The sequence below is a fragment of the Sinocyclocheilus grahami genome, unplaced genomic scaffold (genome assembly GCF_001515645.1).
Source record: "Sinocyclocheilus grahami isolate Dianchi unplaced genomic scaffold, SAMN03320097.WGS_v1.1 scaffold461.1, whole genome shotgun sequence".
Classification (NCBI taxonomy): Eukaryota; Metazoa; Chordata; class Actinopteri; order Cypriniformes; family Cyprinidae; genus Sinocyclocheilus; species Sinocyclocheilus grahami.
Window position 1 is genome coordinate 804,268 of NW_015505640.1, and position 27,946 is coordinate 832,213.

General features: G+C 37.2%; 1 protein-coding gene across 1 annotated transcript; it reads left to right on the forward strand.

The window, feature by feature from the left end:
- Nucleotides 1–10,420: 10,420 nt before the first annotated feature.
- LOC107552952 (regulator of G-protein signaling 17-like) lies at nt 10,421–26,769 on the forward strand. The gene is made up of 6 exons (XM_016235013.1): nt 10,421–10,580; nt 12,631–12,859; nt 17,911–18,041; nt 21,218–21,292; nt 21,611–21,842; nt 23,371–26,769. The coding sequence occupies exons 2-6, from the start codon at nt 12,857–12,859 to the stop codon at nt 23,554–23,556; spliced, it is 627 nt and encodes a 208-aa protein (XP_016090499.1). The 5' UTR covers nt 10,421–10,580; nt 12,631–12,856; the 3' UTR covers nt 23,557–26,769.
- The last annotated feature ends 1,177 nt before the right edge of the window (nt 26,770–27,946 follow it).

Below are 27,946 nucleotides of genomic sequence, written 5' to 3' on the forward strand. Positions count from 1 at the left end.
AAACTCATCTCAGATTGGTTTAAAGTTATAGGGGATGGAAGTCATTTCCTGGAAAGAGGAGCAGAAATTAGAGTCTTTCTGTGAACTCTGAAGTGCTGTGTGATGTACTGTATAAACAGGAATCTATAAAAAAAAAATCATATTCATAAACATGAGCATAACTCATTTCTGTGTAAATCGTATACATACAACAATGTGTATATAATTGTCCTATTAAACTGAGTGTAGAAAGTTCCGTATGATTGATTTATGTACAATTTACATTGAAATTCATTCTGCTTGTGTTTCATAAGACCCCAAGTGTATAATATTTCACAGAACACGTGCCGTCATTCCTGGAATACAGGTTTGATGTAGTTTTTAAAATCTGTTTTATTAATGGTTTTAGAGTTGAGAATCGTTTAAAAAAGTCTTCGTTAGAAGTAATGAGTTGAAGATGTATTAGCTTATCATCAATTAATTCATTTCCTGTTATGTTAATCATGTAAATCATTTCATTAAAATCATCAAGGCATGCTTCAGTTGACTGATGCCGTTTTCCAGTAAAATGGACTTCCAAGAACAAAATGTGATCTTAAAGGGATAGTTCACCTTCAGTTGCTGGTCCCCATTGACTTCCATAGTATGGAAAAAAAACACTATGCAAATCAATGGGGACCAGCAACTGAAGGTGAACTATCCCTTTAGCATTGACCCATTGCGAATGTGCTTGTCTAAATTAACTCTCCAAGAATTTATATCATCTGTATAGGGACTAGGCAAATTGGTAAGTAATCCAACATGAAAAACACTGATCCTGAAAAAGATGTTGTGAATATTTTTTATTTCTTCTGTAACATTCTGTAAAAGTTAGAGCTTTACAATTCACTGAACTCTTCGACAGCATTTTCTTAACTAATTAGTGCTTGACTCAGCTAATTGGTGTGTTCAGCAGAGATATCTACTCTAGTGAATGTCTGCTGTCAGTGCTTTGATTCTCATTCTCCTGTTTTCCTTGACTGCTCATCTATCTGTGTGTTTTGTCCACAGATGTAACTTAACCCCTGTGGACAGCCGTGTTTCTTGTGTTTTATTATTAGGTATTGTCTATTTAATTGCTGTTTTTTCATGGGACGTCACTCAATGAGAATAGGTTAATGGAGGATCAGGCAAATCAATCACGAGCACCGATTTGCCTCCGATTTCGGGCATTTGTCTGTGATTTCGCAAAACCTGTCGGCGAGTGAAAAATCGGGCTAAAATCGTGCAGTGTGAACTCGGCATTAGCGAGACCAATCCACTTAGAGTGTAAACTAAACGAGCCAATGCACATTGGCATGCGATGATTGCATCCAGCTGCCGCTGATCACAGTGTGAGCATAAAAAGGCAGCCGGTGCAACGCATACCAGCTTTTCGCTTCGGAGCCGAGCGACAACATCGTTCTGCTCCTACCAAACAGCTTCGTGTGTGATGAGTCTAGCGCGCTCGTGGAAGCTTTTTGTGTTGGCGGACGGCGCTTCAGCGGTGGTCGTTCCTGTGTCGAGTGGGTTGCGCACTTCAGGCTGTACTACCCCCTGTCGTGCTGCAAACGGCCGTTTCCCCTGTGCGTCTTAGCACGTAAAAGAGCATTTCCCTAAAAGAGCCAATTTCTCTAAAAAAGTGCAATAAGCGGATCGACTTTTTTAAAGATGCCGTTTCACCCGTGCGTTTCTGGATGCGGTCGTTACCTGGTGCCGGGTGATGGTCATGATTGCTGCCTCACGTGTCTGGGCATGAAGCACGCTGAGGTGATGTTCGCGGATGAGTCATGTTCCCATTGCGGGAAGATGACAATCTCGGAGCTGCGGGCCAGGCTCCGTTTCCTCCGTTCTCCTCTTGCGTGCGGAGATCGTCGTCCTACTGGTGAAGGATGCGATAGAGCCGGTCCCTCCAGCCGATATGAATACAAGGCTTTACAGCCCTTACTTCATTGTACCCAAGAAAGGCAGTGGGTTACGACCAATCTTGGATCTGCGTGTCTTGAGTAACCGTTCAAAATGTTGACGCAGAAACGCATCTTCGGGTGCATCCGTCCCCGAGATTGGTGTGCAGCGATCGACCTGAAGGATGCGTACTTTCATGTGCCGATCCTTCCGCGCCACAGACCATTTCTGCGGTTCACGTTCGAAGGATGAGCATATCAGTATGAGGTCCTGCCCTCCGGGCTGTCCCTGTCGCCCCATGTCTTCACATAAGTTGCAGAGGCAGCCCTTGTTCCCCTGAGAGAACAGGGCGTTCGCATTCCCAATGACTGGCTCATACTAGCTCAGTCTCAGCATCAGTTGTGTGCACACAGGGACTTGGTGCTTTCGCACCTCAGCCGGTTGGGCCTTCAGGTCAACTGGGAAAAGAGCAAACTCTCCCCGACGCAGAGGATCTCTTTTCTCGGTATGGAGTTGGATTCGGTCTAACAGACAGTACGCCTCACAGAGGAACGTGCGCAGTCGGTGCTGAACTGCTTGAATTCGTTCAAGGGCAGGACAGCGGTCCCACTGAAACTATTTCAGAGGCTCCTGGGGCATATGGCAGCTGCAGTGGCAGTTATGGTGCTGGGGCTGCTTCATATGAGACCGCTCCAGCACTGGCTTCATGGCCGAGTCCCGAGGTGAGCGTGGCAGTGCGGCACTCACCGGGTCCAAGTTACACCGTCCTGTCGCCAAACCTTCACCCCGTGGTCAGACCTTACGTTCTTCTGGGCAGGAGTGCCACTAGAACAGGTCTCCAGGCATGCTGTGGTTTACACGGGTGCCTCCACCACCGGCTGGGGGGTCATGTACAACAGGCACGCAGTGTCGGGGGTATGGCCGTCGCTTGTGTCCATAGCACCCTTTCTGCGCCTGATATTGAAAGCTTAGTACTTGGTTAGTACTTGGATGGGGGCCCCCAACTGCACTGGCATATCAGTTGCCTAGAGTTGTTAGCCGTGCGCCTTGCCTTGAACCGTCTCAAAGGGTGCTTAACTTTTTCCCCGCCAGCATTTTTTAAAAAGTTGCCAGCCACTAAATTTTCACTAAAATTTGATGGCCTCCAGTATATTTTGCTGTATGAATATTTGAATATGCAATACACCAAAATAAAGATCAGAGCCTCTACTTTTAAACAAAAAAAATCAGTTTTATTCTAGCTTAAAGCATTTTTTTTGATCAACACTTGAATATAGGTAGGTTTCATAAAAAATGCATTACTTTGAGCAAAAAGGTGAGAAAATCAAATTTTTTATCAAAAACTACATCTGGATAATATTCAGTACGATTAAATCAAAAGCATAAATCCAGTAAATTGCTTCCATCAATACCTCCAAAGCTTGCACAGACATATACCAGTTCCTGGATCAACATTTTACTCCGTAACATTATGCGGTTTTCATTTATATGTTGTCTATTGCTGATGATCGCATTATTTTTCATATGCATCTGTTTACATAAGAGAGTACATAAGCTAGTTTCTCCATCCTGTTCACGTGTGTTTTTGTTCGGGAGGTTTTGTACTCGTTCAGAAGATGTGTAATAGCACCCCCGAGTGTATAACAGTGAAAACACGAAAAGCCGTAAAAACTCGTCTTTGGCGGGGAAGCATTTTCTTCTAAAAGACGAGATAACTCGTCAATGGTGGGGAAAGAGTTAAGAGGCAAGTACATGCTGGTCCAAACGGACAACACGGCGACCGTTGCGTACATCAACCGACAAGGTGGTCTGCGCTCCCATTGCATGTCGCAACTCATCCGCCACCTCCTCCTTTGGAGTCAGAAGGTTCTGAGGTCACTTCATGCCATTCACATTCCGGGTCTGCTCAACTGTACGGCCGACGAGGCGATCATTGTGATGATTTTGGCTCATATTTAACAAAAACCCACCAATTCACTATCTCAACAAATTAGAATACTTAAGACCAAAAAAAATTTTTTTTAGTGAATTCTTGGCCTTCTGGAAAGTATGTTAATTTACTGTACATGTACTCAATACTTGGTAGGGGCTCCTTTTGCTTTAATTACTGCTTCAATTCCTATCACGCCGAATGCATTAGTAGATATAATCTAAGCCCCTCGACAGTGATACCAAATGAGGCATGAACTGCTTGCAACCGGGAATCAAAACACCACAGGGTATCAAACAGCAACACTGAAGATGCAATATAAGCTCAGCAAAAAAAAAGAAGAAACATCCCTTTTTCAGGATACTGTGTTTTAAAGATCATTTTGCAAAATCCAAATAAGCTTTACAGATCTTAATTGGAAAGGGTAAACAACGTTTTTCATGCTTGTTCTGTGAACCATAAACAATTATTGCGATGCACCTGTGGAACAGTCCTTAAAACACTTACCATTTACAGGCGGTAGGCAATTAAAGTCACAGTTATAATAACTTAGGACATTAAAGAGACCTTTCTAACTCTGAAAAACACCAGAAGAACGATGAGCAGAGTCCCTGCTCACGTGTGTGAACATGCCATTGTGCTGCTGCAGGGAGGCATGAGGACTGCAGATGTGGCCAGAGCAATAAACAGAAACATCGGTAATGAACAACTGTTTTCAACTGATGATAATATGATATGTTTCTTGAGCAGCAAATCAGCATATTAGAAGGATATCTGAAGAATAATGTGACACTGAAGACTGAAGTAATGGCTGCTAAAAATTCAGCTTCGCCATCACAGGAATATATTATATTTTCAAATATATTAAAATAGAGAACACTTATTTTAAATTGTAATAATATTTAACAAACTGTTTTACTGTATTTTTGAATCAAATAAATGCAACCTTGGTGAGCATACCAATAAATATTATTTTATCATATTAAGTGTCCCCATACAGCTGAAGGTCTGTGAAAGGAAGCTTGCTGGCCAGGTGAAGGACATAAAGAGCCAGAACAGAGTGCTGTGCCACCAGCTATCATAAGAGATGTGGACACTGTGACTGAGAATGTCACTCCCACAGGGGCACATAAATCACAGTTGATGAAGCTTCAGACACATCGAGACCTGTGGCACACAATCCATAATTGACATTTGACTCAAAATGTTTCAGCTGAGAACTGAAGCTATCAGTCTTTCTCACTCAAGATTAATGTTGTCACAAAACAACACTGATTGGAAAAAAAAAGATTTAAGAAGCCATCACAGCCATGAGGTGTGTGGCCGTCCAGACCTCTGAATCATACAGGATGAGACGTTATAGGTGAAGAGTGAAAGGTGCCTGAAAAGGCAAATTCTCGAAAGAAATGGCCGTGTTAATGTCATGACAGTGTCAAAAAATTGATGGCTCACGCATCTCAATCAGATGTGACTAAGCTGCATCTGGCAAAAAAATTCACTCAAGCTTGTCTGCCTGGAATTACCTTTCAGAAGTTCATTTTTTGGTGACATTTATGCTTTGAACAGCTGATCTCATTGAGGACCAGGTGAACAATCCCATCACAACATAACGACTTCGTTTGAGTTTGGAGGGAGACTAAATGACTAGCTGATTTTTAAGGTATAATCAGAATAATAATTATAATTATTAGCAATGCTAATCAGCACCCACAAACCTTCCACTGATACGTTTTATGCTACTCAAGTTTCTTGCATCTCTGAAACTGTGTCACAAAGTCTTTAATTGCTAATATTGATTATTGTCAAACATGAAATGAGAGAGAAAAATCTGAGAAAGGTCTATGATGTTGTGATGCCCGGAGGAACATTTTATTGCTCTTTCATATCTCTGGAGACTTCAGGAAGATCCGAAGTTGCATTCATTTACATATGATTTGATGAGAAATGCTTGGGCTCATAATGCCCCCATTTACTCTTATTGCTGTCTATGGGAAACAGCAGAAATCTCATGTGTGTTGTTTATTATGGGTAGTGATATAGTGATTGTTTCTTTAAATGAGGGGAATATTAAACATCATTCACTATAGGTTAATGGCAGATTCTTCAATGAATTACCAAACAAACTTAAATTAAAATCTGTGGCATAATTAACCTGTCTTAGATTCCTAGTGAACAAAACATAACTGCAGTGCAGTTATGGTGCAAGTTTAAGCAAAACAGTGACTTATAGTTGCCTTAATCTTATGTTTTCCAGGTCAGTGTTTGTTTATTTATTTATTCATTTATTTATTTTACATTTGTGGGGAGTACACTGATGGCTGAGGAGGGATTGTTATTCATGTTAACATTTTTTTCCAGTACACTGTGTAATGAGATCCCAGATTGTTAAATGTAAAATATGAAATGTGAATGTAAAAATGAACATGATATATGGGGCAACTCAAGGGTGGACTAAAATTATAATTATGTATTATGTAGTAAACAGGCACTCTGCCATAACACCCATTAATGTATATGATGTTTCAGCTACAAACAATGTGCCAAGGATGAAGGACATTTTATGTCCTTTTATGGATTAAACTTAAACCTATTGCAATGAGTCACCCTTATGCCGAGTTCACACTGCACGATTTTAGCCCGATTTTTTCTCGCATGAACGAGCACCGATTTGCCTCCGATTTTGGGCATTTGTCTGCGATTTCGCAAAACCTGTCGGTGAGTGAAAAATCGGGCTAAAATCGTGCAGTGTGAACTCGGCAAAAATGATATTTCTTCCAAAGGATATGGGACTTTGACACTGCATTCTGTGAAATAATGATCATTGGACATTTAAAATTTAAATGCTTTGATCTTAATAAGCAGCAAGAGACCTTCTTCATCAAAACATGAGAAAAACACAAAACTGTTTTTCACTGATTGGACTGAAATGCCATCTCTCGACAAGCCTTGTTTAAGATCCTTGTCTGAATTCTTTTTATTTCCTCAAGTAGACAAGTTCTTGTGCATAAAAGATTATGAATGAAGCAATGAAAAATGGTTCTTCTATGACATCACGGCAAAACCATTCTACATTCTACATATCATGTATCCATGATACATTCTATCATTATAGGTTCACAAGGTATTTATATGTAAATGACTCTTAGGTCCTTTCTATTCATCATACACCTGCTGGTCTTCGGCAATAGAACTGTTGAAATAATGAGGTGGTTACAGCCAAAGGGCCTGATCACTTAGCTGAAGTATGTACTCGGATCCCTAATAACCAGTCCACAATACTATAGGATACATTTTGCAAACTGTCTTATCTTAAATCATTGCAATCAAAAATTGCGGAGCAATAACATAGACACTGATAAGGGAAAACAATATAAAATAACGAGAAAAAAAATCAATTAAATTAAAGAGTAAATTAAATAAACCTGAAATAACTTTATCTTAAATGAATAGTTCATCCAAAAATGATTGCTAAAATATGCTGAAAATGTACTTCCCCTCAGGCCATCCAAGATGTAGCTGATCTTGTTTCTTCCTCTGCATCACATCACTTGGTCACCATTGGATCCTCTGCAGTCAGAAGGAAAACAATAATCCACAAGTAATCCACACAACTCCTGTCCATCAGTTTTGGTGTTTTAACTTTAAACCATCACTTCTGGCCAAAAACGGTCCATAATCCATAGTAACACTTTCTCCAGTGAAAAAGTCCATCCCCTGTTGTCCACTCACAAGATCCACCAGCATATTTATTTAGAACTGTTTTCGCTTGTAAACGTTGCTTGATCTCTTTACTGATTCAGACAACAGATATACTGATTCACCAATGCATGGGTCCATTGGTGAGCAAATGATGTAATGCTACATTCCTCAAAATATGTTCCAATGAAGAAACAAACTCATTTATGTGTTGGATGGCCTGAAAGCGAGTAAATATAAAATATACATAAATGAATAGATTTGTTTATTGTTTGGCCAAACTATTTTGGACTATTTTTAGTTTTCTGAAAAGAATCCTCTAAATGGTCAATTGAATTGAGGTGTGGGGTCAGTGTGGGGCTCAAATAGAATTTCATGCAAATTTGTGAATTGTTCATTAGGGGGTCCACATAAAAGGAATTACAAAGGCACCCAAAATATTTCCCAGTTCCAACCCTGATGAATCATCAGAACTTTTTGAACTCACATACATTAATTCACATCTGTGTTCTTGTCACATTTCTGTTCTCTCCAAGAGAATTTTTACTTATGCCCACCCTTTATATAATGTAAGTAGCAAAGGATATGCTACAAGTCAAGTGGTAAGTCAAATACTAAACCTCAAGTGCTATTATAATTGCGAACCTTGGTCTTATACTCTTGCACTGCTAGATACACCTGCTTATATGACTCAAGTCAAGTATTACGATTAATAGAGGGAACATTTTGCTGAAGCATTCAAGGACAAAACCCTGACAGCAATGAACCCCAGGACTCAACGTATGCAGGCAGCTGTACTGCTTTAATGTTTAGTAGAGGTGTGATCCAGGAGTATTTTTGATATACTGTAGATCAGACCTTTTATTTAAACAAGCTCATGATGATACATGACTCCATGACCAAGGATTGACCACAGAACCAAGCAACATGGAAACATAACTTGCTTGCTTTTATCTTTTGTTTACATTTTATTGTGCATTTTATTATCTGATGTCATTTATTGACATGATATAATGTTAACTGCTCTACAATAAAATAACTGAAAATAAGGACATCAGAGAGAGAGAGAGAGAGAGAGAGAGAGAGAGAGAGAGATGAATTGTAGAACAGCTGTTAGGACTGGAAATCTTTTCACAGGTGGAAGAAGCAAGCTTTATTACTCTAGGGACAAGATTTAGCTCCAAGGCATAGGTGGGCTTCCTGTAATTTTTTTAATCGTACAGCAGAGGGGTGATTCAATAATATATCCACATTGTATAAACCAGTTATTGTTTTATAAAACAATAACTGGTTTATACAATGTGGATCTAATAGCCAGAAGCTTATTTTTTCCCCATGTTGTGGTATTAGAAATGATGTATCATTATGATTTTAAAAAAAAAGTATTTTATTCACATATTGTTGTTAATTATTAGAATATTATTAGAAAAGTCAGAATAATTAAACAATAGAAAACATCAATGATGTCTGCGATGAAGCCTGATTCAAAGTGTGTGATCCGATATCATGCTGTTTCACACAAAGCACCACAAATGATGTGTAAGAAGCATGAAAAGGAAGATGCTGAGTAAATGTCAGCTTTGATATCAAAACATTATAGGAAATGTGAGCTAATAATACTCATATTTAGATACACTGGACTGGCTCTCATTCTGAAGAATTCTGGCTATCTGTCGTCATTATTTTCTATCACTATTGTCATTAATCAAACAATTCCCAGCTGGCGGTCTAACGTAACATCCACTATAAAGAGTTGTAGTGTATCTGCACCTCCCAGGCATGATAAAGAGAAGCATCAGTTTGATAGAGGTGGTGGTCACTTAAGGCTTATTCTATGAACAGAGTGCTGTGGTCTCAGTGCCTCCTAGTGGATATCAAAGTGTTGCAATGGTGGTTCGTAGCAACATCACTCTATCTGGTCTATGAGAAATGCATTAAAAACATTCATCTTGAATATTAATGTCTATAAATTGTCTTTGTTCTTAGCTTTTTGTGTGTGTACAGACATAATTATGAAGAATTATACAGTCTTCTATAATTTTCTGATTTGTATGTATCTTGGCTACTCATCTCTGTAACTGAATTTTGAATCACCCAAGAAATTTGTCAAGTGTCAGGAGAAAAAAAAAACATAATACAAAACAAATATAATGCATAAACATATGTTTCTTTTTATTTGATATTCAAAAATACATTTCACCAGGCAAAATGCATGTATTTCTTTCAGTGCTGGTTGTGATTATTTTCTTCCTTGCATTTTTGTTGTTCAGTAATAGCTTTGCTTGATAATCAGGCCTCAAAATACAAAATACAGTAGTCATTTAAACATCGACATTAAAAAAATTAAACTATGAAATTCTACAGTATTGCAGCAAGTTATTTTCTATATTGTAGGTCTATAGGCTACTTTTCTTTTCTTTTTATTACTACTACTAGCAGCTTATATGTGCATTTGTATTGGTGCCTTAGCAAGTCTATTGTATGCAAATTGGGTATATGCTAAACATTTGTCAATAAAGTAACTGAAATAGTAAAAAAAAAAAAAAGGAAAATAATATTGATGGATTCTTTGCTAATTTATGATATTACTGTTTTTAAATATTATTTTAAATAGTAACTATTTGCACCAAATGTTTAAAGTAAACCATCACCGTCTGTCACAATTTGAGAATTTCTACTTTTGGAACAAAACCCGACATTTTTGACAATGTTTTATAGTGACTCTTACAGCCTTTTCATGTAGGCAATTCGTTGTGTACGTATATTTATTAGTGCAGGCAGTTTTTGTGAGATAGCAGAATCTCAGCCTGTCATTGCACCTCTGCACCCTGTCCGCACTCCGCAGACCGCGCTCCGTGAGCTGACAGCTCCGCCGCGCATGCGCAGGGCGTCTCCACTGGCTCGCTCGGTGCTGAAGTTGGGCGGATGGACGGAAAACACCACTGATGGAGATAAAACGGCAGCATGCAATCTCAACCCGTGATACCCCCGATATCCGCATAAACACGTGTAACGACACGCTTATAGAAGACTGACATCTAGAACAAAAGGGGTAAGGCGACACACGCTCTTTAACGGTCTCGGAGGTCCCGCTAGCTCGCCAGCTAACGCGCTAGCCGTTGCTTCCTTGCGCTTAAAAAAAATCAAAGAGCCGCTGCGAAAATAGAATAAAGTGGCAGTTACGTTTCGCCTGTGTAAAATAGCTCGGCTTTTGGGAGCCGTTTGCCCATTACTTTCAAATGCACCACGATGTCTTGTGATAAATACGGTTTGGGCTTTACCTGCGATGACTTTAGTAAAGATGCTGGCTGTGTCGCAAAACCCAGCGAGCTGCCTACCTAGACAGCCTTTTTGGACTTAACTCGAGCGGTTGAGATATTCCAACAGCATTTATAACGCTCGCCGGCGGTAGGCGACTTCATAGGGGCGTTTAAACGATCGTTAACGTTCCAACGATGCCTACACATGCTGTCTAGGTAGGATCCTCACTAGGCTTTGACACACAGCCGCTTTGATTCCACAGACAGCCACTGCAACGGGGAATGAAGGCGAATAACGGGATGGCAGCCGTCTATATCTATATATCACGGAACATTGTGTTATATTGTTAATTATCAGAAGTTAAACTATTCATTTTCGTCCAAATTGACCTTTTATATTTACCTCTATGGCAGCCGACCATTTCCTTACGATTGACCTTAAGTGAAATATATATTTTTAAGTTTGTATTTTATTTCTCGGACTTGCCAGTAGTTATTATTTCCTGCATTCAGTTATTGATGACAGCCTACGTGAAATTAAGAGAGTTTCCTTCCGGAGGAGGGCTGATTGCTCGACCCTTCATCATCATGCAAGTTGTGGAGTTCCTTCCATTCACTTGTGCTTCTGGCTTTACATTGCAGCTGGTTGTGGGAAACAATCGGTTTCATGTGGGGGGACATTTAATTTCGTGCGTCAAATAAGATGACTTGTCAGTAATGAATCCATTCATTAAAACCAAGCAATAGTAAACTGCTCTTCACAAGTGAATTAGTTTTTTTACATTTTTGTTTTACTATTGAACACTTAAATACACTGAAAATAAAAGCCAGTACATTTATATACTTCAGTATACTTTATACTTTACATTACTGATATGCCTGGGTTCTTCACATTTTGCTGTGATATAATGTTAGACTAAGGTAGTATTGCTTTGCAGAATTATTGACTTCTTTTCACTTATCGATAACGCCTGGTTAAAAGCATTAGTTTGAAAGTATAAGGATTATTGAGATTAGAATAGTATTACCAGTGTCAGATAGTAAAGGAAGACATGTAATATGCATTTCGGAAGTACTTATACAGTACTTTTTAAAATACACATTATTAAATTGGAGTTACTTTTTTGTTTTTATGAATTTAGTGGGGACAATAGCAATGCGTAATGCAATCATTCCAAAATGTAATGTCTTATAATAAATTCTCCACTAAAGACTCAAATTTTCTAGTTAACAGTTTCTAGTAAACTTATCTAGTTTAATATTATTGAAAGAAAGGCTAATTAGCACTATTTGATTAATAAGCTATTTGATTTTCATCAGTACATGCAATAATTCATTTAAAGTAGTGATGAAACGGACGTAGCTAAGAGAAGTCAGTCATTTTCATTGGAAGGTCCGGTGCACGTTATTCAAGATGACGTAACATTACATATGCATGGATGAGTTGTTCACAACAAGATCTTTAACATGCATTTAGAAAATAGAATTTCTATTTCATGCTTACTTCTGGGTTTTTTGTGTTATTAATAAAAGTGTGCTTCTTTTTTGCTTCATTTTGTCAAATAGCACATTATTATTCATGTGTCAAACACTAATGAAATAAGAATTAGAATATAAGAAGTCCAGAAGTAATCAGATTAGACTGAGTGCAATCCAAAAGATTTGCAAATTTGAGTATTATAATCTGTAATTAGTTTCAGAAGTGATCTACCGAGCACTAACTGAGAATTACCATTAATCTTTTGGTTTGGAGTCAACATAGTTTTTTCATGCTTATTAGTATTTATAGCCCTAGATTAAAGCAGTTCTGATGTTTGCCTTCTGGTTTGATTTATTTCCCAGATGTCTTATCCTGGATGATTTAGCCCTTGACTCAAGGAAAGGGTGTGCCTGCAAATACCAGGTGTTTGAAACCTACCTCCACCCACCTCCCGCATTCTCCATCAGGCATGATAAGAGAAGATACAAGAGGCCACATTTTGTTTTCCTGCGCTCTGCCTGTCTCAACATTTGACATTACAGTCATGATTTTCTTACCTGGTCTTCGGATGGATCGCTGCTAATTTGCATGGTAAGTTAGGGGTGGTCCTCTCCTAGAGTGATTGCAAGTGCATTGATGATGTGGAAAATCACAAGACGTGTTTGCTGAGCGGTGATGTGATGCAGCGCAAGGTGAGAAATGTGGGCGAAACGGGCCCCTGTGTGATTATCGCATGTATCGGAACTGCGGTGTGACATGTTTCTCAAGCTAGGCTTTTTGGGTAACGGCTCTAGGAGGCTTCTGTTATGCAGCCAGCCATGGCCTATGCTATGCATCACTTGCTTTCCTGGAATGTGTATGGGGAAGTGCACAAGGGCACAAGACTTACAGCAGAAGAACGGGGTTAGAGGCAGGACAACTGCGGCATCTGAGCATGCTCACACACAGAGGCATTTTCACGCATTGTAATGTAATTCACGAGTGCAGACTGTAAGCGTGGAGGTGAGCACTCAAATGCTTGTTGTTAGAAATATGCACAATTAAAGAAACCTCTTCTGTTATTTTGAATTTTAAAAATGCGTTCAAACTTTCAAAAGCATTTGTAATCTGTTCAGCAGTCGTTACTGGAACAGAAAAAGATTATTTCTCTGAAGATGTGCAGTGTGTGCATGATTAAAATGTACATTTTAGGTAGATATCTCACTATCTGTAACAGAAACACACCAAAGGCTGAATAATTATTATGTCCCAGACAGATTATCTTTGCCTGTTCTTTCAGTTGTAACCTTCCCTTGTTAATAGTGGAAAGCTTTTTATTAACATAAATTATTACATGGGTCTCTGGAATACTTGATTCCGATTGGTCAATTGTGTGCGTTGTCCAGGACAGTACCATATCACTGACTGTAGCTGATCAAATTTAATTAAAGGGAGAGTTCCCCCAAAATAAAAATCCTGTCATTATTTACTCATGTTGTTTCAAACCTGTATGACTTACTTTCTTCTGTGGAACACAAAAGAAGATATTTTGAAGCATGTTGATAATCAAACAGTTTTGGTGAACATTGACTTGTATTGTATGGACAAAACCACTGAAACATTTTTCATAATATCTAATTTTATGTTCCACAGAAGAAGAAAAATCACACAGACTTGTTAATTAAATTATCACAGAATTGTCATTTTTGGATAAACTATCCCTTTAAAACAATGGAGATGCACACATATAAACTGACAATAAACATGAAATTCACTAAAAATATCTTAAAACAGAACGTGTGAATTATCTGTGACAAGACTCATTAACTGACACAAGGTAGAGCTAAGGCACCTGTTAATCAGCCAAGGGGGCATAGTTAGTGGCTGATTTGTTGGCTATTATTCTCAAAATAGCCAAATATCGTCTCATACATTAGTCTGTTGCTAGTTTTTAGTGCCCTGACTTTTTTTTAGCTTAACGTTTTAGAAAATGTTTTTAGAAATTTCCTGTGAAATCAGACTGGTCGTATAATTGTTTTTTCCTCAATACAACTTCTTGTTTTACATATTGTGTAAATGTGATTCTTGTGAGTTGTTGGTCAATGCTCTAGATGTTCAGTGTGTTTTGCGTTTGGATGCATGATTTCCATTGCCTGGCACTGAATAACTGATGGTAGTTTTGTTTTGCATATTTGGTTTATATGGCTCTATTAGGGTAAACTCTCAAAGGGTGTTCACATTACATCCCAGACAAACTGAGCTTTCATCACCAGGTAGCAGGGCTGTTTATCACAACACTTTTTTTAAGGGCAAGGATGAATTTAGAGGTAAGGTTTTTGTTTCGAGGTCTTTGTTTAACTATAATTTACCTAAATATTCAGAGTATTCCTATTTTGGCATATGTAATATCAGTAATGTTGAGTTAATATTGATATTATGTAATGAAACAAAGAAAACAGTACACTACTGTTACCCTAGTACAAGCACTATATTAATACTAAATAAAAATTGTTACAAAATGATTACTTTTATATGCAGTGTGCTTTGTATATTTATTTTAGAGAACAAATGATGTGTAGCATATTTAATGCTGTGTTTTCGTTCATAAAAATGGGCTGTTATGTGGTTTTGTCCTTTATCACAGCAATGCATTTCAATCAACAGTGAATCTTTAAATTATGCACCACACGTTGCGACAAAAAGTCAGCCAACCAAATGCCCCGTGGTTATGGGATATTTACCAATACCATACTGTGAAACGATAATTTGATACCGTCCCAGAGCTCCAGCTTGTCCGTTTAGTGCCCAGACTGTTTGTCCCCAAATATTTGTATCAGATGTTTAAGTGATGTGATATGGTGTTTGTGCTGCCAAACCCTGCCAAAAGATCAGTTTCCAGAAAGCTTTTGCTAAAATGAACACATTTGTTGAGGTCATGGTGTGAGGCATCACGTTTACAAGGGTTTCCCAAAGTGTATTTCACATAATTTATTTGCAGTTCACGCAAACAACTTGTAGAACTTAAAGCAATTAGTTGAATAGAGTAATGAGGCAAGTCCCATTCAAGACCTATAAAGTTCACAAAACACTTGAAGTGGTGCAGGGGTTAAATGAATAGTTAACTAGGAAATCCATCATTTACTCTCCTTTATAGCTTTTGAAACCATTTTGACTTTAACTTTCAGTCTGTTCTTCAGACAAAATTGTCAAATGGCTTCAGAAGACTTGGTATACAGTATAGAGTGCAAGCAATGTTATTTTAGTATTATAAGCATGCTATTTTATTTGCAGTTATAGTGTTTATTAATTCTTTAAATTATCTTTTATTTTATCATTAAATTTTTTGTTTTAATTTAAGTTTTAGTATTTTTTGTTTTTGGCATTATTATTATTTATTATTATTATTACCTTTAATTAAATTGTATTTAATTTTTAGTTTTATTCATTTTAGTGACTTCAGTACCTTCAGTCTTTCTTCAGTCTGTTGAACACAAAAAAAGATATTTTGAAGAATGTTAGTTGCCAAACAGTTGCTGTACACTAGGGCTGTCAAACAAAATTCGAATTTCGAATATTCGTCGAATTAAAAAAAAACAAAACATTGCATTCGAATTTAAGGTCTGCGTCAGCCGTCAGGCAGCCTTATTAGTGGCGCACGAGATGCGATGACGATGTATGTGTCATTGATTGCATTTGAATGCTTTTGTTAGCCTATCCAGTTGAACCCACTAGATGCGGCGCTGCTACGTTGTTCATTCATATATTGCGGAAAACGAGAGCATCAGTGTGGAGAAGATGTTGTTTATGGCAAAACTGAAACCAAGCCGTTCACACAGAACGCATATTTATCACATTTTCTAGAGGGACATCTATCCGTGTTGCACTCGCGTCTCGCAGAGAGCGGCATGTTTAGAAAGCCATGTAAAATTAAAGTTCAACTTTTAAAAAAAGTTGGTTTTTGGTCCTTTGTATTAAACTATACATACACGCATGGTGCTGTTTTTTTTTATAATTAAGCAACTTTATTAATTATATATGGTTTATAAACATTATTTTAAACAGTATGCACTGTTTTTCAAAGATAGTCCTGTTATTTTATTACGCTTTGAAGAAACGTGCATTAATTTAGCTCGATGCGCCCTCTTGTGACCTCAGGAGAAAAGGCTAAAGCTTTTTTTCCCCCAACTTGAAATTATGCCTTTTAAATTCGAATATAATTCGAATTTTGATAATATTTAAGTAGAAAATTCGAATTTAGTTTTTCAGTCATTTTGACAGCCCCTCTGTACACACACACACACACACATATATACATTTTATATATAATTTATATAATATTATATTTAATCTAATATTTCTATTTTATTTCAGCAGTAATTTAAATAAAAAAATAATTGTTAATGGTTTTACTATAATTTTTTTTTTTATCAGTTATATCATTGATCAAAATCACATATGACAAAAAATATATTTTCAATTACTATCCTCATGTGTATGCAAGTAAGGTGCTTCCATAGTACCAGTAATATATGGTCACTATTAATAAAACTGTCAAACAGAATAATCACCCATGTGTTTCAAAGACATGTTAATGGTATGGTGATGGATCACGGTTAGAGTGGAGCAGAGCTCACAATAACAACACTTGCTTATTTTCTCTCCTGATAGAGTGCATCTTGGAAACACATGCAATGCGGTTAAAATGTTTGTGGTTAAGATCTTTGCTCTGATGTTGTTTTTAACAAGCCAGTGATATTGGGAACCAAACGTGGAAGAATTTATTGAAAACCATTTTATTTCACGTCTGCTCTCTGTTTGCCTGTGTACAGGTAAAAATGTTGATTTGCACAGAGATTTATCCGTATATGGTGCCAAGTCTCCAATTTAAAGACATTATAAAATCTAAAATGAGAATTTGGTGGTTTTTAGTATATGTACATATACTAGGAAGCTCCTAAATGTTGACAAAAATCACTTTTAGCACAGTAAAACGAACTTAAATCTTGATGACTCATTTAGTCTCATTTTCCTTGACAATGTACTTTATTTATCTAATTAGTTTTGCCTAAAATAATTTTTAGGAAGGATTCGTATGGTTTTATTTAACTTATTTTAAGAAACAGGAAGCGACAGCCATTGCATTTTGACAGACCATGTACTTCCTAAAAGGAAAACCATTGCATTTGCTCATGTGAGATCCACTACTACTGCCTGTGCGTGTTCACGGGTCGGGGAGCGAATGCTTCAGCCCCACCAGCATCTCTCTCTCTCACCCTCCTACAGCTCACTCATTTAGCATCTTGCTAGAGGAATGAATGTCTAGTCTGAAGAGGGGATTTCTTTACTTTCTGCCTTTCTTGTTTCAGTCTCTACAGACACCCTCTCACATGCATTCTAGTAGATTTCATCTGAATATGCATCTGACAGTAGAGTAGGAAACAGTCCAACAAGCTCAGATACTGAGCATCCTTATGATCGTTTCCATTGGAAAAGCTACCATAACTCTACCATAATAAATCCCTCCCCTGGAAGCTAAAAATAATTAATAATCTCTTTTGGTCTTACTTTAGATTTAGAAACATCTGTAGTTAACAAGACACTCCAGCTAACACAGTTCCCAAGCCCCCACTGCTTTGTTTCTAATCAGATGTGTCTGTCCACAGCCGCAGAGTGTGAGTGGAGTTGAAATGAGGAAAAGGCAGCAGGGACGCATTGAAGGACCCCCACAGGCGCCTGGTCACCCGAGGCCCAACACCTGCTGTCTGTGCTGGTGTGGATGCTGCAAATGCCTCTGGTACACCCCATCCTTCATTATGTTCTGCTGTAAACATGTACTTGCATGGTAGCTATTTGCTTAACTATGAGTTTTACATTAAGCAGCACACAGTCCTTTTAAGTATTTTATCACCATTACCTGCCTCAGGTACATTACCGTTCAAAAGTTTGGGGTTGGTAAGATTTTTTTTAAATACATTTTTGATTACATTTGATCAAAAATAATAGTTTTCTAAATGTTATTTCTGTGAGTGCAAAGCTGAATTTTTATTTTATTTTATATGTTAAGCAAAACATATTTTTGAAAGTCTGGTATACCCTTTTATATACTTGTATATAAATATTATATATGTATATACTCTGTACATTTTTTTTTACATTACAGATTTCAAAAGGTATGTGGTAAATGACCCAGTGGCATTCATTTATTTGTTTCATGTAGGCATTGGTATATGTTAGCATAGCCTTTTAAAATCCTCCCACAGGAATATTAAGACATGTACAGGTACATCTCAAAAAAGTAGAATATCATGATAAAGGTCAATATTTTTTGTCACTCATTTCAGAAAGTGAAACCCATATGTTATATAAATTCATTACACATAGAGTGAAATATTTCAAGCCTTTATTTCTTGAAATTTTGATGATTATGGCTTACAGATAATGAAAACCCAAAATTCAGTGTCTCAGAAAATTACTTCACACTGGAGTTCAAGCAACGTTTCTGTGCCTCTCCACTCTTCCTCCAGACTCTGGGACCTTGATTTCCAAATGAAATGCAAAATTTACTTTCATCTGAAAAGAGGACTTTGTCTCCACAGCCCAGGTAAGACGCTTCTGACGTTGTCTCTGGTTCAGGAGTGGCTTGACACGAGGAATGCGACATTTGTAGACCATGTCTAGGATTCGTTTGTGCGTAGTGAGTCTTGATGCGCTGACGCCAACCTCAGTCCACTCCTTGTGAAGCTCCCCCAAATTCTTGCTGGTGCACCTTTTCCTACCACACTTTTTCCTTCCACTCAACTTTCTATGAATATGCTTGGATACAGCACTCTGTGAACAACCAGCATCTTTAGCAATGAACTTTTGTGGCTTACCCTCCTTGTGGAGGGTGTCAGTGACTGTCTTCTGGACATCTGTCAAGTCAGCAGTCTTCCCCACGATTGTGTAGCCTACTGACCCAGACTGAGAGACCATTTAAAGGCTCAGGAAACCTTTGCAGGTGTTTTGAGGTAATTAGCTGATTAGGGTGTGACACCATGACTTTCCAATATTTACATTTTTCACAATATTCTAATTTTCTGAGACACTGAATTTTGGGCCACTAATCATCAAAATGTCAAGAAATAAAGGCTTGAAATATTTCACTCTATGTGTAATGAATTTATATAACATATGGGTTTCACTTTCTGAAATGAGTGACAAAAAATATTGACCTTTTTCATGATATTCTAATTTTTTGTATGCAGAACAGGGTTTGTCTCAGTATGCAAGCTAACATCGCCCATTTATTTGATGATTACTGAGTGCGCTTTTAAGCATGCCCATAATTTTAGGTGTAAAAAACAATAGATGTGTATAAGTAGATGCCCTATTAGCGGCTGTTTCTATGGGCCACTGTAAGCCTTTCGCCATATTGGAATGGTCAAAGCAGGTCTGTGAACACTCGAGAGCAAGTACATCTGCAACCCCAGTGATACGCAAGTATGAATATATCTGAATGAATATTTTTCTAAACTAACACAATACAACAAGACAAAGCCATTTGCTAACACAACATTTAAAAGGTACTGTAGTTTAAGAACCTGTAATATCGAGTTAATACATATTACAAATACAAACCCAACACATTTTTACCTGTGAAAGTTTATCCAATTTCTTCAGGAATTTATATTTCAGCGTTTTGTACAACCAGAGGCTGCGCAAGGTTGTGGCATCCTAAAACTCCTTGATTTTTATTGTGAGCAAAGTGTGAGTGACGACACATCGACCATTCCAATTGCAGACGCATCGACATGTCTGGTGTGGTCGAATGTGGCATCTACTTATACATATCTATGTGAAAACCTCAACACAACCTCAACAGTGTCACTAAAACTAAAGGGAGGAAAATAACCTTCCATTATTCACAGCTGTCTCGTTATTTTATTTTTAATTTAATTAATTATTTTTTTAATTGTATCTACAAACAAACACATTACATGTCTGTTTTTTTTTATTAGAAACAAATTCAATCTGTTGTTAGTCTTTAAAAAAAATTGTAAGAATAAGTGTTCCTTAAAGGGTTAAATTAGCTTGTAAAAAGATGGGGGAAAAAAGCAGTTGGAGTTTGAGGCTGGGCCATTGAACAAAGAAAGATTGGAAAGGCCATAGCACAGCTTGCAGGGGGACTATAAATAACATGAATGAATACAAATATTGCACGAAATAAAGAAAACATTGAGGAGGCAGTACAAACCATGCTCTGTAACCTCGGGTTTCCACAGCCATCCCCCCACTACACACTGCCATTATCTGCTCAGTAAATGGCTATTTCTGTCCCACATCACATGCAAAACGGCTGTGTAGTACATGTTATATATTTAGAGTCTTGTCAGCTTGTCGAACCCCATGGCTAACAAACCCAATTATACTTGCTCTACAGAGACTTGGATTGAGAAACACAGTGGATGTTTACCTGTCATTTGTAGCTTAGTTTCAATAAATGCTCTTTTTGGACTAGAGGAGGAATTTTAGTACTTTAGTACTTCGATTATGGTTAGACGTTTTTTTTCCAAACTGGGGGCCAGATGGGAGTGAGAGAAACATTTGAGAGAGAAAAAATGACAAAGAAACGGCAAGTAGCATTGAATTAAATTAGAAGTTTTGAAGTAGAAAAACTGAAATAGTATATATATATATATATATATATATATATATTTTACAACTTTGAGTTTGTGCCATTAAAATGTTTGTTAACCACTGGAATAGGTTATAATATGTTTACATTTTATATCATCTTTTATTTCAAAACGATAAATTTGTTTTTTCATGATATGACCCTTTGAACACCTGAATGGTTATGTACTGGATTAGCACTTGTTAGTTTCCAGTCTAGTTTTACCGTAGCTGTTTAACCTTGCATGATGATCAACGCAACATGTTTCAAATGCCACAGAGACTTTGCTGTGTCTAACACTTCTCTTCTCACCCTAGGAATGAAGACAGAAGGGAACGTTCAGAGAGGCAAACATGTACAAAGATGGATAGCATAGAAGCGACAGAGGAACAGTGAGTTGTTAGAAACGTCTATTATTGTTAAAGATGTTTGGTGCTTTTTTATATATATAGTTCTTGTGTTCATACTTCTCCAACATCCAGTTAAAATGAGCAACATTTCCTTAAAATGGAACTGCAATTTTGTTAACCATCTTAAAATGAAATGATCTAAAAATCTCACAAAGTTTGTTCCTAAGTCCTTTTCAATGCAGTTTAATTTCTAATCAAGTGCCTTTTATGCCATTTACTTGCACTTTATTTACTGACAGCTGAAGTAAAGTTGTTTTATATGGGTAGTTCCTGCTTTTTTTCATTGTCTCCCATTTGAAGGCATCCCACACTGGATGAGATGATTGCCTGGTCACGGAGCTTTGAGATGATGATGCGCTCTCCAGAAGGGAGGGATGTTTTCCGGGAGTTCTTGCGGTCCGAGTACAGCGAAGAAAACCTGATGTTCTGGATCGCCTGTGAGGAACTGAAGAAAGAAAGCAACTCATCTGCTATCGATGAAAAAGCCAGGATCATTTATGAAGACTACGTCTCTATTCTTTCGCCAAAAGAGGTTAGAAAACGGTGTAAACAATATACGAATAAACAATGCTGTCTGTGGCTGCAATACATTCAGAAATAAATCAAATATGAGAGCATAAAAATATAAGATATTTGTATTAAATTCATAATTCATCTAAAAATGGCCAAAACAAAAGATATTCTCAAGCGTTTTTGTGCAGGAGCATTCTCTGAATAGTTGGTGTTTTATTTGTTTGGCCACCTTACAATTTTTTCTATTATTGGGTGCATATGGGTGTGTTTTTTCCTGTTTACTTTAGTCAAATGAAGAGCATTTTGGAGTTTTTTTTTTTACTTTGGAGCAACAATTTTTTTTTATTTAATTTTTTTATTCAAAATTATTTTTGCTGTACAATGTTTAATGCAAAGCTTCAAGATAATGATTGTTCATTCAGATTTGTTTATTTAAAGGCACAATATGTAAGATTTTTTTATTCAAATATCTAAAAACCACTAGAACAGTGTTATATATTTTGCTGACTTGTGTACTTACATTATCTCAAATGTTTCGAAGAATGTTTAAATCCAGAGAAATAAGCAATTTTAACTAGTGACACGGAGCGTGTCTATAGTGTTATTGTGTCGCCTGCCAATGACGTCATAACCCCTCGCTTTCCGTCGCTTTTGTTTTGTAGAAAACATGGAAACACCAAAGACGCTTTAATATGTTGTGCATTTTATTAGACCGGTGACGACCGCACAGAGTAGCATTATAAAATAACTTTCAAACGGATCTAGTATGATACATCCTATATGCGCACGACCGGAAGGAGCGGAAGCGGTCAACTGTGGCTTAATAAAAGCTCTGCTGCTTTCGAGCCGTGTGTCACGCTCATTCAGCGGCCTCGTTTCACTTCGACGGCTTTCAGCCTCACCCTGCTTCATTCTACTACGTTAATAAATCATTAGCTCATCCATGAACATGATTTCTGCCTGAGTCCCGTCGGATTGCTTCGGCTGTGGGGATGAAGACGACGACTCTCATGATTCCACACTCAGTCATCTAACTACACCTTTGTTTCTTTGTTTGTTTTGAATATGCGCCCTCTAGCGGCGAAAAATTAAATATATAGCCTTTAAGATAAACTTTTTTTGCATATGAAAACTCAATATTTTTGGTGAGGTTTTTTATGCCATCTCACAATAAAAATGTGATTTGAAGTTTGCTAAAGATGTGATTTGTGATCATTGTTCATGGGTATATAAGTATATAAGTTTTATGTGTACATCTTTTTCTGAATTAAAAAATAAATTTTTGCATACAATATTTCACACAAAGCTAGAAGATATTAGTTCTTATTAAAATGGCAATTTAAAAAAAAATCTCTAAATGGTCTAAATTCTCTAAAAGTTGGGTTTTTTTCTTGATGTTTTAAAAAAATTGTCTCTGGATTAAAATAAAAATTATATATGCAATATTTTCAATCTAGTAAAAAATTTCACACAAAGTTTAAATATAAGCAGTGTTTTTAGATCTTTGTGTAAAGTTGTTGATCGTTACATTTGTTGTCGTTCGGCAGGTCAGCTTGGATTCACGGGTGAGGGAAGTCATCAACCAAAGCCTGGCAGAACCCAGCAGTATGATGTATGAGGAGGCCCAGCTTCAGATCTACACCCTCATGCACAGAGACTCCTTCCCCAGATTTCTCAACTCATCTGTTTACAGGGATCTCCTTAACAGCAAGAGGGCCTGCTTAGACACCTAGGTTTCAGCAAGAACATTTGTGACGAAAAAGCCCCAAGGTGCCACTTTCAAAAGGTGTGATGTTTCTTATTTCAAGAGTGAGTAGTTAAGCAATTCTGAGCATCCACTAGTGACCCTGAAGTTCAGTTCTGTTTAAGTGCCAATATGAGCTGCTCAGGCAACTGTGACACAGAAAAAACGTGTAGGAAAACTGACAGCTCCATACTTCCTACTCTCAACTTACTTGTCTTTTTTTCATTCACCTGTTTTGTCTCTTTTGACTCCTCAAATCTCCTCTCTATTCCTGTTTACCTCACCTGTTCTCTTTATCTCTCTATGTTCTTTCTACCTGATCCTTTCCATCTTTTATGCCTCCCATATCTGAGGACAGCTGAATAATGTTATTATTTTTTTTTAAAGAAAATCAAAAAACAAACGGATAAGCGCCGGTAGATGTTAAGCTAGAAAACCTTTGCATGAAACAAGGTTATGGAATTTACTCCAGTTTGACATTTAAGCCCCGGACTACAATGTTTTTTTGAATTAAAAAAAAAGAAGGTTTTTTTTATGCTGTCATGGGGAGAGAACATTGTAAAGCTCTCGTAAGCGAAGGGAAAATTAGCTGTGCCAATTCTTTTGTAAAAGAGAAACTGGGAAGCGTAATCACCGTCTTGCCGTCCAAACTCTTTCTTTGCGTGTCGACAGTTCTTTAACTGGGAAACATAAGGGCTAGCTAGTGTGATTGGGCAGCTAAATGAATCATGAACATTTCTTTCTCTCTGCAAAAATCACAATGCCTCGACAATGAGTAAGGGCACAAAAGCTGCTGATGCTGGTGACGACACAGTTTATTGTGTGAGTCCTCCTAGCCCCTCCCAGTCCATAACTAACAGAGAGAAGCACAGGTACTGTATGTCATGGGCTGTAAGCTTCGCTGGATTGACCGAGAATTGCTTGAAAATCACTCACCAACGTTCTGGAGGTTCTTAAAAGAGCTTCGAATTGTCTTACACATTACAGAAATGTATTTTATTAAACAAAAGTGTAGTGAACACTATGCCTTGTTTTTGAGAGTTACACGAGATCTGTTTAAAATAACTGTGATCGCCGAGAGCTGCTCGATGAGGTTGCGCGACGAAGTCGGATCCATCAGGGAAACTTTGGTTTCTGTCTGTTTTGCGACGAGGAGCAGTCATTCTCGGTCATTTTCACAGCTCGGAAAACGGCAGGTTATTGAAAACCGAAAACAAGTCAGTCTTTTTTGTAATACTTTTCTCCAGCATGCGTTTCTTCTGTTGTGTCATGTACACATTGCAATACTCAACCCAGATATGATGTGAACCTCTGCGGGAAGCATCATGTTGAAGATGATACTTATAACAGATGATTTCCTTTAGAGGTTTAGATGTGTGTCCCTCAAGAATGACAGCTTTTCAGCTCCATGTTGTTGGATTCAAACTTGAATGTTGCTGTTCAATTTTCTAGACATTTATGTGCTATTGCAATCGCAGCAGCCAGTGCATGAAAACACGATATTTAAAATACTGGTGTGTTAAATCACTCTCTCACCTTTTAGCTGAGTAATTCAAGAGTGAATTGCATTTAAACCAACGTTTTCTGGTCACCATACCCAACCTCAAAGTGTAATTTTCCCTGAACTCTTGTGCCAATGAATTAACGTTTGTTAAGTAAGTCATGATCAAGTGTGTTGTTGTTGGGCTTTCTTACTGGTGCTCTGAGAGTTAAGTGCCATTCACTCTGCAGGTTTACCACATTAAAATGACGACCTTTGTCACTTTTCAGAGTGCATAGCTATCCTTCTTTGAAGTATTTGTGTGTTTGAGCATCAGCCAATGTGAGTAGCTCCTTCATTTATGTTGTTTTACAAACCGAATAGTAGTTTACTTACTGAAGCAGCGAACCATCATGGGAAGCTTGGCTTTCCCACGTTTCTAAAACAAAATTATTGAATTTTCTTGTTTGTTTTAAAAGAAAAAAAATTCATGTCATTATTGAAATGGGCAATAAATCAAAATAGTCTTGCTCTAAAAAAAGAAAGATCCTGCATGACACATGGACATTTACCAAACTATCTTTAAGGGGGGAAATCAGAGGTTGACGAAACTGACACACACTTACTGTAAGTGTTATGATAAATGTCAATGAAAAATAATGTGACTGTATGACTATTTCAATCTGTCAGTGATCCAGGAAGTCCAACATCATAGAGGTTATTGAAATTACTGGACAGGGAACAAAGTGAATATGATTATTTAAGATTTTTATGGGTCACTTTAAAGCAGATATGGATAGATTTTTAAAAAATCACAATGGAAGATAATCATGATGTGTTCATTTAAGTGATGATACATTTTAATCATACCTCTGAAGTGTATCACTCAAAGGTATGTTCTTATTATTGACAAAAAAATTGGAGGCAAATAAAGAATGGAAATTAGTGCAGTATTATGATACTGTATTGTACTGCAGACGGAATAATTTAATAAAAACTATAAACATATCATAAAAAATCAGTTTCACAGACAAAGGTATTATTCAAAGTATCATTCTGTAAATGACAACAAATTTGACATTTTCACCCATTATTTATTAGATTGCAGATTATAAAAGAGCATGCAATGTCACATTTGGTCCCATTTACAGTGAACCATCATTTTGAGAGTAGTTATTTGTTTAATTTCAATGCCTCAACTTAATTTTTGCTGCTAATGTTTGATCCGATTTCGAGAGTTCAGGAGTTTTTCCACTTGACGGCTGTCACAGTGATGGCTAACAGCTGTTGATAATGATTTTATAAGCATGGTATGACTTGGAAAAATATTCTTTCTTGCCAAAAGGCTCCTTTTCTAAGCAAATGAAGTGGAGCCTGTGCTATGTGATTATAGGAGCGCCGTCCTCATGGACGAGGTCTCATTTTAATTGGTTTTCCACTACCTCTCGTTATGCTTAGTTGTTTTTTTTCTCATAAAGTTAATGTTTATTTTGATCTACTTGAAGCATGATACTGTAATTGAGATGTATACCGAGGGTTTACTAAGAAGAGTAGCATTTTGTTTGTTTGTTAATTCCTTTCAGCATAATTATGATATATACTCACAAAGAATTCAGGAAACATACTATTTAAGGGCTAATCCCATATTGCCTATGCAAATATCTTAATTGTCATATTGGAATAATTAGTGACTGAGGAATGTTTTCCTGAAATTGGGTGGAACAGGGGTTTACATTTGCCCTTTTCTGATATTCCTTAGTCTCTTTGGTCACATAATGTCATATTATATATATATATATATATATATATATATATATATATATCCTTCTTGATGAAAAAAGCTACTCGATTAAGACTGAAATAAATCTGTGTTGTGTCTACTGTGGGTTGACAGTTCACTATTGATGTAAACTGCATATTGAATGTAAGGTACTGTGCATGCTGAAGTTTATTTGTTCAAGTGATGGGAAAACTCTGGGCTCTGGAGCTGCACTGGGCAGGAGGGAAGTAATTTAATTATTTGTGGATGAAGCAAGTGTCTATTCTTGTTTTTAAGGGTGCTTCAGTCTTTTTTGCAAAGGTTGAAGGGCTACTTTGGGCACTTTAAACACGCTTTTCACGAACAAGAATATCTACCTCTTGGTTCTGTTCTCTCCATATGCTTAATATAGAAGAGCGAACCTCGAAAAACAACTTGCACGCATTTTGATTGTGTTGACTTGGTTTAGAGCCACTGGTGAACTGGCAGGTGCTTTTAAGGGAGTGAATTTTAGCTCAACCTCATTGATTAAACTTCTCATACTTTAGTTATGTTGCTTTTCTTCCTGTTTAAACAAAAGATTGACAATTTATGCCCAAGCAAAGACACATTTGCTGTTTAAAGAAAACACTCATTTATACCTTATAACTGTTACAGCATATGCTTGCGTTATGTGATATACGGATTGCTGTAGTTACAGAAAAAAAAGTGTTAACAGCACTCAGTAGTACTTGATCGGTAGCGTCACAGCATTAGTAGTGTGCTACACTCTTCACAATTATTCACTGTAAGCACATGAAATATGCTTTTTACATTCATCAGTGCCATTGATTTGAAGGGTCATGAAGGGTAACCTGAATTTTAATGACCATCAATATATATGAATATTGCAAGGAAGAAGGCTTCATGCATCAGCTTTTATTTCATTAAATCATTTTTCACTATCACATGGAACTGGAAAGGGATCAGGTAACATTTTTCATTAAAAATCTGTTGCCTGACTTTAAAATCATAATTCATAGTTCATTTATTGTTGTGTTACTAAAGCCTCATCGTTGGATTCTCAAAAGTTGTTGTGTCTTTATAATCAGTTCACAATTACATTCCAATTGTTTTCCAGATAAAACAGCCTGACTATGA

Bases quoted from the DNA above. Each gene is read 5' to 3' on its own strand.
- LOC107552952 (XM_016235013.1), top strand. The intron at 21,293-21,610 runs GTGAGTTGTTAG...TCCCATTTGAAG, and splicing joins ATAGAAGCGACAGAGGAACA to GCATCCCACACTGGATGAGA. The intron at 21,843-23,370 runs GTTAGAAAACGG...GTCGTTCGGCAG, and splicing joins CTATTCTTTCGCCAAAAGAG to GTCAGCTTGGATTCACGGGT.